The sequence below is a fragment of the Periophthalmus magnuspinnatus genome, chromosome 17 (genome assembly GCF_009829125.3).
Source record: "Periophthalmus magnuspinnatus isolate fPerMag1 chromosome 17, fPerMag1.2.pri, whole genome shotgun sequence".
Taxonomy (NCBI): Eukaryota; Metazoa; Chordata; class Actinopteri; order Gobiiformes; family Gobiidae; genus Periophthalmus; species Periophthalmus magnuspinnatus.
Window position 1 is genome coordinate 28,244,443 of NC_047142.1, and position 12,374 is coordinate 28,256,816.

At 41.7% G+C, this 12,374-nt stretch overlaps 1 protein-coding gene across 1 annotated transcript in view; it reads left to right on the forward strand.

The window, feature by feature from the left end:
* The window catches only part of wnt9a (wingless-type MMTV integration site family, member 9A), a 42,248-nt gene extending 39,081 nt beyond the window's left edge, over positions 1-3,167 (forward strand). The window contains exon 4 of the mRNA XM_033982922.2: positions 2,682-3,167. Within this exon, the coding sequence (XP_033838813.1) occupies positions 2,682-3,167 (486 nt within the window). The remainder of the gene's footprint in view (positions 1-2,681) is intronic.
* The last annotated feature ends 9,207 nt before the right edge of the window (positions 3,168-12,374 follow it).

Genomic DNA, 12,374 nt, shown 5'->3' on the forward strand with positions numbered 1-12,374 from the left:
TGAGCTTTGGAGATATAGACAGACTAATAATAAAGTGTTACTCAAACATGTGTGAATGAAACAAAGCACAACTCCAGGTGTGTGGTTGATGACATAACAACATTAGAACATGACTTAAAGCTCACAGTGTTTACAATGTTAGTGTTAGTCTCTAAATAGGGCTGAGCAGAGGAGCCGCGGGGAGCAGAGTGACTGACAGGTAACCTGAACCATTAATTAGATCAAAATAATAAAAAAATAAGTATTTTAAAACTGACAAGTTCCAAGCCACACTCTGGTTTCACTTCACTTAATAGACACAGTAAAAGACAACAACACAAATCACTGGTTTAATTAAGCCATGGCTCTTTTGGATCTCTCTCAGACAGTGTAGAGACAAACAGGAGCCTATCTCTTGTGCAAACAAGGAAATGGTGGGAAAAAATGTATTATGTTTAATTTTGAGTGGAATAATCACACAATCAGTTCTGTGTTTACCAGCGTGCTATATTTAACGTTTTGAGTGGGCTGCATCAATATTTGGCAGTAGTTTAGCCTTTATCTCAAACTCTCCTGTTGTGTAAATTATTGCTTTTGATTTTTGTATCTTGGACTTAATCTGACTAATGCCAAAGCTCCTGCAAATACGGCGAAAGTGTTTGAGATAAACATTGGTTCCTCTGAGATAAGATACGCGGAGATTGAGCTGTGGTCCTGTTTGTGGCGCACTAGTCCTTTCTTTCATCTAAGAAGTAATTTGAAATAGTTAGATAACACAGAACAACCAGGAAAAGCTGGAAAAAAACGTTTCCCAAGATTCCTAATTGCCAAGAAAAGAGTGATAGTGTTTCATGGAGGGAGCCCGAATCAAATTCCAAACTAAAAGGAGCTATACCCAGGACACAAGCTAGCGAGCTGTGTCTCAAAGCGTATGCTAACTTTTATTAAAAGCATAAAATAAACAGCCTATTCAAATTTTTCAGCCTATTCAAATTTTAAATGTAGAGTACTTCAGTTTGTGGTGTTTTAATATTTATTATGCCTCAAAATTAGCATTAGCATTAGCATTAACATTGAGGCACAAACGTCTCTCTCTCTGTGTCTCTGGTGAGGTCTTCATTTTATTTGTGTTTAACATGTCATTGACATCCACTTGCAGCTCCCTGTCCACTGTCTGACCCCAACCCCCTCACCTCTGACCCCTGACCCCTAACCCACCTGCAGCTCTCTGTCCACTCTGACCCTAACCGCCTAACTTTGACCCCTGACCCCTGACCCCTAAACCACCTACAGCTCCCTGTCATCTGTCTGGTCTTTAAATATTTATTCATTTTAGACTGACTCTGCAAAAACCTCATAGAGATAAAACTGGAGAGGAAGTAGTGACACTAACAGTAAAGTAGAAGGCGCTGTTGTGCACAGAGGAATTAGTTGTGGTAGGTATAAACTAAAACCAACTCTTATAATTATAATGAGACCACTGTGTGCTGTGTGCATTTAATTATAAAGTGTTTTGATTGTTTATCAAACAGGAAGCAATGCTGGTGCGCTGTTAGCATGCTAGTTGTTGTTAGCATTACACAGTGAATAATTAGGATGCTAGGAAAATGGGGAATAACTTTGGACCATTGTAAACAGTTGTGTTTTTCAGTAAAAATCAGGTGAAGCACCTGAAGAGGTTAAAGAGTAGGTGATAGTGAGCTGTGATTGGCTGATGGGCAGGTGTAATTCAGGAAGGAACAGAACATATTTGTGTCGGCGAGATCAAGGCGCAATGAATGGATTAAAGATTTATGTCGTTGTTTTTGCATTTTCCTGGTGATTTGCACAGCTTTGAGACAGAGCTGGAATGTGCTAGTCTCTGCAGCCCCTCACCACCAGCCTGTGAATGCTCCCCAAGCCAAGTGCTCTGGACCTGCTGGGTGGATGAATATGCACTTCCCAGTCTACAAAAACGCACTCTAGATCCAAACCTCCAGGACAATGTGTTACTGTAGACCCCTCGCTCACATGAACACTGACTTTTCCCTTTGCGGTCGAAGCTGCAATAAACTTGGCCAACCACAGAGGGGTCAAGCACTGCTAAGATAACATGATGAGTGTGTTTTTTAGCTGATGGGCTCTGCTTCGCTCGCACTATGTATGACGGACTATGAGTGGAGATTTATCAGCTTCAGTTCTGGCTGGTTTGTGCAGTGTTAGCTGTAGACAGTTAGCATGTTCAAGGACAGACAGGAGAGCTGAGGCAGAATCATTACAAAGCATAGGCCTGTTTTACCTGAGAGGGGCTTCAAAAAACTCCAGAGCAAATCTCTTCTTATTCATAATTACACTTATGGAATTTAATACGTTTCACTGTTCCTTCAGTCACTTCACTGTCACTTCAGTTTCTTATAGTAAAACTGATCTCAATGATTGTGACTTTTTGAGGCAGTTATTGCCATGAATAGAACAAATTTTAATATATTTTTGTTCAACTGAAAAGGAAGCTTAAACAAAGCATTTACCGCATGTTCTAATGGAAGACATGGGTGGGAATTAACACATCCTTTTTGAGCTTAAATTGCAGATCTGTAGAGTAATGATTTGTAATTTACAAGTATTAGTGTCAAGCATTACTATGAGGTATTCTATAATTAATTCCATTGAAACTGCTCTAGAGAGGCTCACAGTATCTGATGTCTGTCTTGTGTGTGACCCAGGTGATCAAGGCGGGGGTGGAGACCACGTGTAAGTGCCACGGAGTGTCGGGCTCGTGCACAGTGCAGACGTGCTGGAGGCAGCTGATGCCCTTCCATGAGGTGGGAAAACAGCTGAAGCAGCGTTATGAGGCCTCTGTGAAGGTGGGAAGCTCTACCAACGAGGCCACCGGAGAGGGGGAGATCTCTACTGGTCGCAGCCAGCCACCTCAGCCTCTCCCCGGGCCTAACGATCACATCCCCCGCACTATGGACCTGCTCCACATCGAGGACTCTCCCAGCTTCTGCAGAGCCAGCAAGTACTCATCAGGAACCGCGGGCCGCAAGTGCTACAAGGACAAAAACTGTGATGCCATCTGCTGTGGTCGGGGCCACAACACCCAGAGCCGGGAGGTGACCCGGCCCTGCCAGTGCCAGGTCCGCTGGTGCTGCTATGTGGAGTGCAAACAATGCACGCAGAGAGAGGAGGTGTACACCTGCAAGGGCTGAAGCCTTTGGGCTTCACGTACTGGTCTGCAGGAGCATCAGCACTTTGAGGGATTTCTGTCCAGAAATCAGGGCTGGGAAGTCACTTCTGGGTCAGCAGCTCAAGTTTTGCCACCATGTTGCCTTGTCTGGAGAAAAAAAATAGAATACAACATTTGCATGACACAAAACTACAGAATAATGCAACGATGACAGGAAACGGAGCCAGCTGCAGCCGGGACACTAGCAGACTTCGGGACTGTGTTCTGTGGTTTGAGTGAGCACATTGACGACACTTATGGCAAAGGAAACCAGAGACTGCTATATAAAGACACGCACATATCTACACTCAAACACTCTGTGTGTTTGTATATGTATGTTCATGTAAAGATATTATACAAGCCACTTATCTAAGTATGCTAAAAGGAACCACTAACCACACTGTTTGTGTGCACTCCTCTTTCCTGATTCTTCTGACAAGGCCCTTTGGAAAGCAGCACACTTGTGTTCAATGTCTTGCTAATTTATAAATCCTTTGGGACTAGTCCTTTACAGGAAGACTTTTTTTTTTCTTTTTTCTTGGAGATATAATATAACAGGAAACGGTGGGTTTCAGCTTATCTCAGCCTTGAGCAAACAGTGTTCAGGGAATTACTTAAACCACTATTTGGATAAATAAGCAACAATATCCACATATGCATTCTATATATGACTCCAACCCAGCCTCACAAATCAGATCTGTCTGTGCAACGCTTCCAAAAACACATCGATATCGATCCGGAGCCGGCCATGTTCCAAAGTTTGGCTTTTCCAGTTAGAGCTTGTTCATTTTTTATAGCAGAACGCAGCTGCAGTCGTCCTGGCAGAATCGCTACTTCAGGGCAAATGCCAAGGCCCTGTTCAGCCGAACATGAGTCACTATCCACATACATTCTTTACATGTTTCATCATCATAAAAAAGTTAAATTAGTCCCAGCTTCAACAACAACTCTGATCCCACCTTTACCTTTAAACAACTCTGTTGATAATACAATCATTTATTCACATCTTTTCTTTTTAAATGACAGTATTCAAGTTTTCATTTGTCATTTTTAGAAGTGTTGCATAGTGAACGTGATTCTCAGAGACTGGGTTGCGTCACCATTCAAACGACGTTAGCATTAGCATAGAGGTTGAATTAGCTCATTAGCTTCTGTTTAAAGTGCTTTGAACGTTGCAAAGAAAACTGTGGAGACCTCTAGGAATGTAATCCCTGCCATTTCACATCCTTCTCCTTCTGAATATTTGATTGAGCCATATTATAAGTAACGCAGACATGCATACGGGGCCAACCTGCGTGTGAAGACCAAAGTGTTAACCCCCGGAGCAAACAAAAACACTTTTTGTATAATACTTGCTTGTTTTGACAAATTGTGCTGCAGAATATATTTAAATAGGTTATACTAGGCAAACAGTTAGCTCGTATGTAACATTACAACACGTTATAAGTATCAGAGAATGCAGAGATGATGTGTTTCATTGTATAATTATGAGATGAATTAACTACTGAGTGAGGGACCCAGCATTGTAATATAGCAACGTTCACGCACTGAAGACCGAGAAGCCCTTTAAAAGTATTTAAAATCTGTATTTATGATACAGTGCAGGTTTGAATTGTAAATAGCGATGGTTTGTTCTCCTGTGGTAGTACTAGACAAACGTGAGGCACTTCTCTCACACGCAGCAGTAAGTGTTCAGTAGCGCCCCCTGCAGTGGCTGATTTGTACTGACAAGATGAATTCCAAGCATTTTGATAAGAGAAGGCACAGCAACTAAAGAGCAGTCAAAAATATACATAGAAACTTTGCACGCTACATGGAAACCATAATAACTATGCAGAGGTAGGAGCTGAAATGGCTGCTCCCCACAGCTCCACACACTCTGGGGTCGGTCTGTAAACGGCCCGCCACTCTGCGGGTGTCACGCTCTCCGCACTCACTATAAACACTTTTCATATCAGACTCACAACCATGGACTGTGTATATAAATGGACTTGGCTAACCTTCACTTTCTATTGAAAAAACTGTGTCCCCTTTCTCTGTAACTGCTGCTGTCATTTTGGTCTTAAATGTTCGTATTAACCTGCTCTACATGATTCTGGGGTTTTTATTTCACTATTGTGTCTGTAAATCATATGAACATTAAAAAGACGCAAATCAGACGCCTTCTTTCCCTGAGGTTGCTCCTACTAGCGTTAGCAACATGTTTGATTGACAGGGTTGCTAGGTGCCCGCCCCCTGCTAAACCAGCGGTGTGGGAAGGGGCGTTACCTTCAAAAAACTCACTCCTGACTGGCTCTTTGGTTGCTATGATACTAGTGGTCAAAATTGAAATGTGAAACTTGGATCCAAATTAGCCCCTATAACTGCTAGCCTCGATAAGCTTCATTTGGAGCCAAATGCTGAGGGTGACATCACACTCACTTAGTCCACTTCTTTATACAGTCTATGGGAAAAACATTGAACAAGACACAAAACAGACAAAGCTGTTCTTAAATCACTGTGGGGTCAGAAACCATTTAGCACTTCAGCTTTCTGTTGTATGAAAATCTTGTTTGAATTTTCTTTCTGTCACAGTGACCTTGTGTGCTTGTTGCTAGCTGTAAAGACCAAGGCTAAAGTCGACGACAGAGGAAAATATATAAAATGAAAAACTGTTTGATTCTGCTCAGTTTATGTCGGCCATTTTACTGCTTCAAATATTACTCTTGTTCATAAAAAAGCAAAGATATGTCAGCCTGTGAGACCCTGAAGCCATCCACAAACATTCATTTACATATTACATCATAACCACCAACATGTCACAGTGTTAGTTGAACCTGTTCAGCAGATCCATGTATAAAGTCTATTTTGTAGAAAAAAAGATAAATTATTTTTAAATATATTATAAGCATGTGTCTAGTGTAAATAATGTCAAAAGACTAAAGTGATTTTATATCTGTGTATTTTTGTAATTCTCTCTGTTGTGTTTGGGGTGGAGGCTTCAAAATGGACGCCATATACTTTCAACCAGTGTCATTTCAAATCGAAACAATCTCCCAATCAGAACGCACCAGAACGCAATAACAATCGCTCACGACATTCTCCAGTCCATTATACATTCTATGGATTCTGTTCGAAGTTAAAGGTTTGTCTGAGCTTGTACCAGACACAGATTTTAGCCATCGTGATGATGCTACGCAGACGACAGCTTCACCCACGCTCACTTCTTCATGTCTTATGGGAATCCTAAATTATTCTCCTCTACCTCATGTGTATAGCCTGTAGGTATAAACAGATCACAAATGACTGGTGAGAATGTATTTAAGTTATTTAACTTTGTATAACAAAGGCGGAAAAATTTAAATAATAAATGAATTTTTAAATGAGCTGACGTGTTGCTTTTTGTCACATACAGTAAACAGCCTGATTTTACCTGGAGAAACACACACACCAATGTGTTATGTTATATTCTTTCACTAAGTAAACTACTCAAGTAGAAGTATGGCAGGACAATTTGGGCTTAAAAGTATAAAGTTTGCATGACAATACTAAGTAAAAGCTAACAGTTAAGTCTGTCACTGGACAAAAAGTTGTAGGAGTGAAAAGGTCTGGTGGACACAAGTCACTTCTTCAGTTCTGGTCAGATTGTTAGAGGAGCTTGTAGTTAGCCCCTCCCTTCAGACAGATATAAGGCAGTGTCCAGAAGTAATCTGACCAGAACTGAAAAAGTGGCTTGGATAACGAGCCAAATGTCCTCACTCCTACAACTTTTTGTCCAGTTGACCGATTTGACTTTTAGCTTTTACTCTGGCTCAGAACTAGACGATTGAGGGATTACACAGACAATACTACTCAAAGTACTGGTTACTTTTTACACAATACTAATAGGATTTAAAACCCAACATCATATGGGCTGGAATTATATGCAAATGCAGGTAAGAATACAGGTTAGAAAATCTAGTCTAAAAATGGCCCCCAAAACATAGACTCAGGTTCAGTAATGTGTGCATTTGGAAGTAGTTCACTAGCAAGGACCGCGCCACCACAATAGTAAAAGATAAAGATATTTATTGATGATATGGATCAGTGTGGAGGTTGGAGAGACTCAGGATGGATGACAGAACCTCGCTCTCGCTGTAGATGCTGAGGTCTGAGGGCTCAAACATGACATGGGGAGGGGAGAGGCCTTAGGGAAGACCTAAAACACGCTGGATTACATCTCTAATTTGGACTGGGAATGCCTTAGAGGAGCTGGAGGAAGTGTCTGGGAAGAGGTAAGTTTGGGTGTGTCAGCTTAAAGTTAAAGGTCTTTATTATGCTTAGTATGTTGTAGTGTTTCCTCATAAAATCAATCCTAGGTTGGGAATTGCAGGGTTTTCCAAACATGCATGAACGAAATTGCATGTTTGGAAAACCCTGCGATTCCCCAAAACTCAATACGCTCTGTTCCACCTCGTGATGTCATAGTTGGAAACCCAAGAAGTACTAACAAAGGACCATGAAAGATAATCCCATTTCGCTAAAAGTGTTAGCCAAGCCATGCTAATTAATACCCAATAGTACAGGTTACTTCCGAGAAATACTTTTAGAAGGACTTCAAGAAGAAGTCCTGTTTTTAGAATTAGAGGCGAGTGAGCCGATCTTAAAGTGTTTGACAAAATGACCTACACAATGTTCTGCCCTGAAATCATGCGTCGCTCGTTTATAGAAATGTGATCTTTCGTCATGTGACCGCAGCAGTATCAAACTGGTTTTGCTTTGACACTGTATATTCATTCAGTGTAGACGGATTATGAAGATGTCTGTCAGTGTGGCTTTACGCACTACTATGACACTCATGTTTTTACACTGAAGTCAAACACGCTTACTATGATGTCCTCAGGAGTGGGATGTAAACTGCACTGCTGACACTGTTCAAACTTGTGTATGACTCTGGGAATTGCACGCTGGTCCGATGTTATTTCAACAAGTCCTATTCCCTGAGCAGATGAGCGGAGATTTCTGGGAGTTTTCTCTGTCAACAATTTCCTGGCCTCATCATACAAACCTCCAAGCTGTGCTAATCCAAAGAGCTTGGGCTTTGCGATCCTGGCCTGCGAATAGGAACATCCGGGTGTAAAAACAAAGCAGTGAATTTGGTGTAATAGCTAAAACATCAGTGGAAAAGCCCAGCATATCCCCGACACGTGTAGCTAAATTAGCAAAGCTGGAGTGGCACCCTGGTGGTGTTAGCTATTCCTCCCCTGGGTCGGAGTTGCTTTGCTCAGAGAAAGTGAGAAGCTTCAAAGTAGCCGCCCTCTGGACTCCTCCTCACTTTCACTTACTTTTACTCCTACTTGAGTAATATTTTGAAGTAGTACTCTTACTCGAGTAATCGAGTATATCGCAATTTGTGACTTTATTTTTTTGTCCTTCAAATTACAGTTGTACTATAGTACAATTGGTACACAAAGTAATTCAAGATGTTTTACAGAATAAAAAAGACATTAAAATCACAATACAACAAATCAAAACATAAATAATCATCATAAAAATTAACATTAAAAGAGAAGAGGCAGAATAAAACCCTTTCAGTCATATGGACATCTAAACAGAAACTTTTGAGCCTGGATTTAAACACTGACAAAGTAGAGGCATGTCTCACATCTTCAGGAAGAGTGCTCCAGGTTTTAACTGCAAAAAACTGAAACGATGATTCCCCATGTTTAGTCCTTATTTAATCCTGGTTCAGCCCTGGTTCAGCCCTGGTTTAGCCCTGGTTTAGTCCTGGTTTAGTCCTGGTTTAGTCTTAACTTTCCTGAATTCCAAATTATAAAAGCAGTTAATTTAATCCAAAAGGTAATAGGGAAATCCTTAAATCCTCCTTCCTCTTTACTGTAGGCTAACTCATGCTAACACATGCTGAATCGCTGCAGCCCATGTGCAGAATTATGAAAACACCTGAGGTCATGCTGCCCGCCAGTTAAACCTGTGCACTTGTGATTTTTTACATTTGGAAAGTGTGATATGACTGAAGGGCAGGTACCTTCCTCCTTCCTGCACCCTGCCCACTGGCCCAACCATGTTTAGCTCTGTTTGTGATGGTCGTTAAGTACCTGTCCTGGAAAAGTGTGAGCTCAGCATCTCTGCAAACAGAAGTGAAGAAAAGCCTGTGCACTTAGGGAAAAACAGTCCAGAGTATGAACTGGACCGCTGTGTGGATGCGTGAGGGGGAGGGAGGGGGGACTGTAGACTGTATATATAAATGGACATAGCTAAATCACTACCCATTCCAAATAGGAAGTGATGATGCACTTCTGGCACCACCGACACCACGAAAACTGTGTCCCCTCTCTCTGTAACTGCTGCAGTCAAACTCGTAATTTTAGTCTTAAATGTTCATATTAACCTGCTCTACGTGAGCCTGTTTTTTTTATTTCACTATTTTGCCCATAAACTAAGGTATGAACATTAATAAAGGACAAATCAGACACCTTCTTTCCCTGAGGTCGCTCCCGCTAGTGATAGCAACAGGTTTGATTGACCTTCAACAGTCTCGTTTCGGACTGGCTCTTTAGTTGCTATGATACTCGCAGTCAGAATTCTAAACATGGAACTCTGCACCAAATTGGCCCCTATAACTGCTCTAGCCTCGATGAGCTTCATTTGACTGGAGCCGAACGCTGTGGGTGATGTCACACTCACTTAATCCACTTCTTTACATAGTCCATGGCTGGCGCAACTGGCCACAACTGGTGCAAACTTTAGACACTGTCTGACTAACAAGTTGAGGTTTATGCAGTGGTGAAAAGAGTACAGAAAAACTGTACTTGAGTAAAAGTAAAATTACTATTACTTGGCTAAAAATTTATGAGTACTGCTAAAATTATCCTGTAATGCAATGTACATTTATTTAACAGATTAAAAAAAGTTGACGAATACGTAGCTTTTAAAGAAATCATCAACCACATAAAGTGTCAAATTACATTTGTACAAATAAACAGCCAAACCTAAATCCCATCTGTTGCATTTGTCATCTTCAGGAAATGCTTCAAAATGAACAGTGCTTAATACTCGTCTCTGATACTCTACAGCGAGTTCACTTCCTCATTCCGCCGCAGCAGTCTTTGGGAGTGTTGCACATCTCAAATGAAATGACTCTGCTCCAGAGGTTAAGGCAATATTATTTTAATAAGCACATGAGTTAAGCTTAGCAGAGCAGCCCCAGCAACGATTAGACTCTGGGACGATCTTCAGGTGTGATGTGTTACTAAGTGATCTCCAATACCTTATACTGTTTTTCTTTGGAACTGGCCTCCCTACATCCTGGAGGTCTTTCTTTACTTAGGAGGAGCTCTGTGGGGCCTCCACACACACAGTAGAGGATAATGATGATAACTGGACAGGGAGGTTGTTTGGAATCATAAAAGCGTCAACTTTGCCTGACAAGACACATTTCTCACAATCTGTTTTAATGTGCATTGTAAATAAAACGGCGGATACAGAATCGGAAAAGCTAGGATAATTGACAAAGAAATGCTGCTATAAATAATAACATGGCATGTGCTCCTTTACTGGTCGTCAAGCTCGTAGATGGATTTCAAGGGGGATGGGATAAACATAGATGTGTGCAGATGCCTGGGTTTTTCTGGCACGGCTTAAGCGCTCGTTCGCTTTGGGACAACCGGGGAGACTGCCAGGAGAGGTGCGGGGTTAGAAACATTTTATTCTAGAAGGAAATTCCTCCTATTACCCATTATTCATTGAAATCTCAGGAGGAGACTGCGATATAACTGCTCTAACAGAGATGCTTGGCAGAAAGAAAGGGCTGTTCTGATGTTTATGAGATGGACTCACTCTCCCACTCCATCAGTTTAAGTATGAGGCTGGAGATGTGATCTACAGACACAGCAAGTCCACCAGTGCTTCTATAGACACCTGTGAGAACATTACAATATGATGAGTGTGTCTTTATGATGAAAGCATGGCTCTTTCTGACTCGGATCATTCAAATACTCAAACAGGACAGCTGGGTGTGGTGTCTTGCTCAAAGACATTGTACATTATTGAATTGTGATCTGATGTGATGACGATGGAGTGACTGTAGCTCCGTTGAAGGAGTGTTTGTCAACTGATCTGAAGGTTGGTGGTTCGAATCCCGCTCTAGACATAAACTTAGCTTGCTGAGTGGTCTGATCCATTGACCTACAGGTTGGTGGTGCGTTTCCAGCTCCCACAGTAAAGCGTTTTGAGCCCTCAAGGTGGAAAAGCTCTGTTTAAAAATCCAAACATTGATACCACGATATTAGTGACGTCATTTTAATGTACCTCTGTGCTCAAGCCCTAGCCCCACCCACCCAATCCTCTTTGAGTGATGGACAGATTTAACCAATCAGAGTAAAGCGTGATCACTCATAAGAAGAAGACGTCACAGGTTACCTCCTAAAGGGATTATTAGTGTAGGATAAATGTGTATGAATTGTGATAGGCTTTAAAAAATGTGCCCACCCCTGACTGCCAGTGTTGGGGATCAAATCATCTTCCTTAAAATGTGTGGGTTAGTTAAGGTTTATATGTGCACACGATTACAAATAAACCTTAGTAATAACACCAAACTATTTCATTACTACAAAAGTCTGTAATATTTTTTGCACCAGTTTGGATCAAGATAAAAATGCTCTAAATCTTGGCCTTGTGTTTTTGCCATGGACCTTGTTTTGTGTTTAAGCCCTGACTGTTCCATGACTCCAACTCATTCTATTACTTCCTCCAAACTCCCACTTTCACTTTATGACAACATGATTTATGCTGTGTGTCATAAACGTTGACGATATCCCTGAAAGCTGTATTTAAGTCATCGGGATCTGGAAGTGTCTATCAGCAGCTGCTGTGACCTCTGACCCCCCATTCACTTGTGCAGTAAAGATTCCCCAGCTGTCCGGCGGATTAGCCCGTGTGCTTATGCGATTAGGCCACGCGGCACCGAGGCTCGTCCCGGCGCCTGGGACCCGGGCTGGGAGCACAAGTCAGGAGGGAGATGAAGGGCTGGTGGGTGAGGCGGAGAGCAGACTAGAACATACTGAGGGTCTGTGGAGGTTACAGACACCTGTTCAGGCTTTAATAGTCATTGTCTGGTGTTCTGACTTTTAACAACATCATTATAACATTTGTACATTAAAGAGGACAATCTTATGTTTGTTTTCAAGTATTTAACCTCAGAGATTGTTTTACA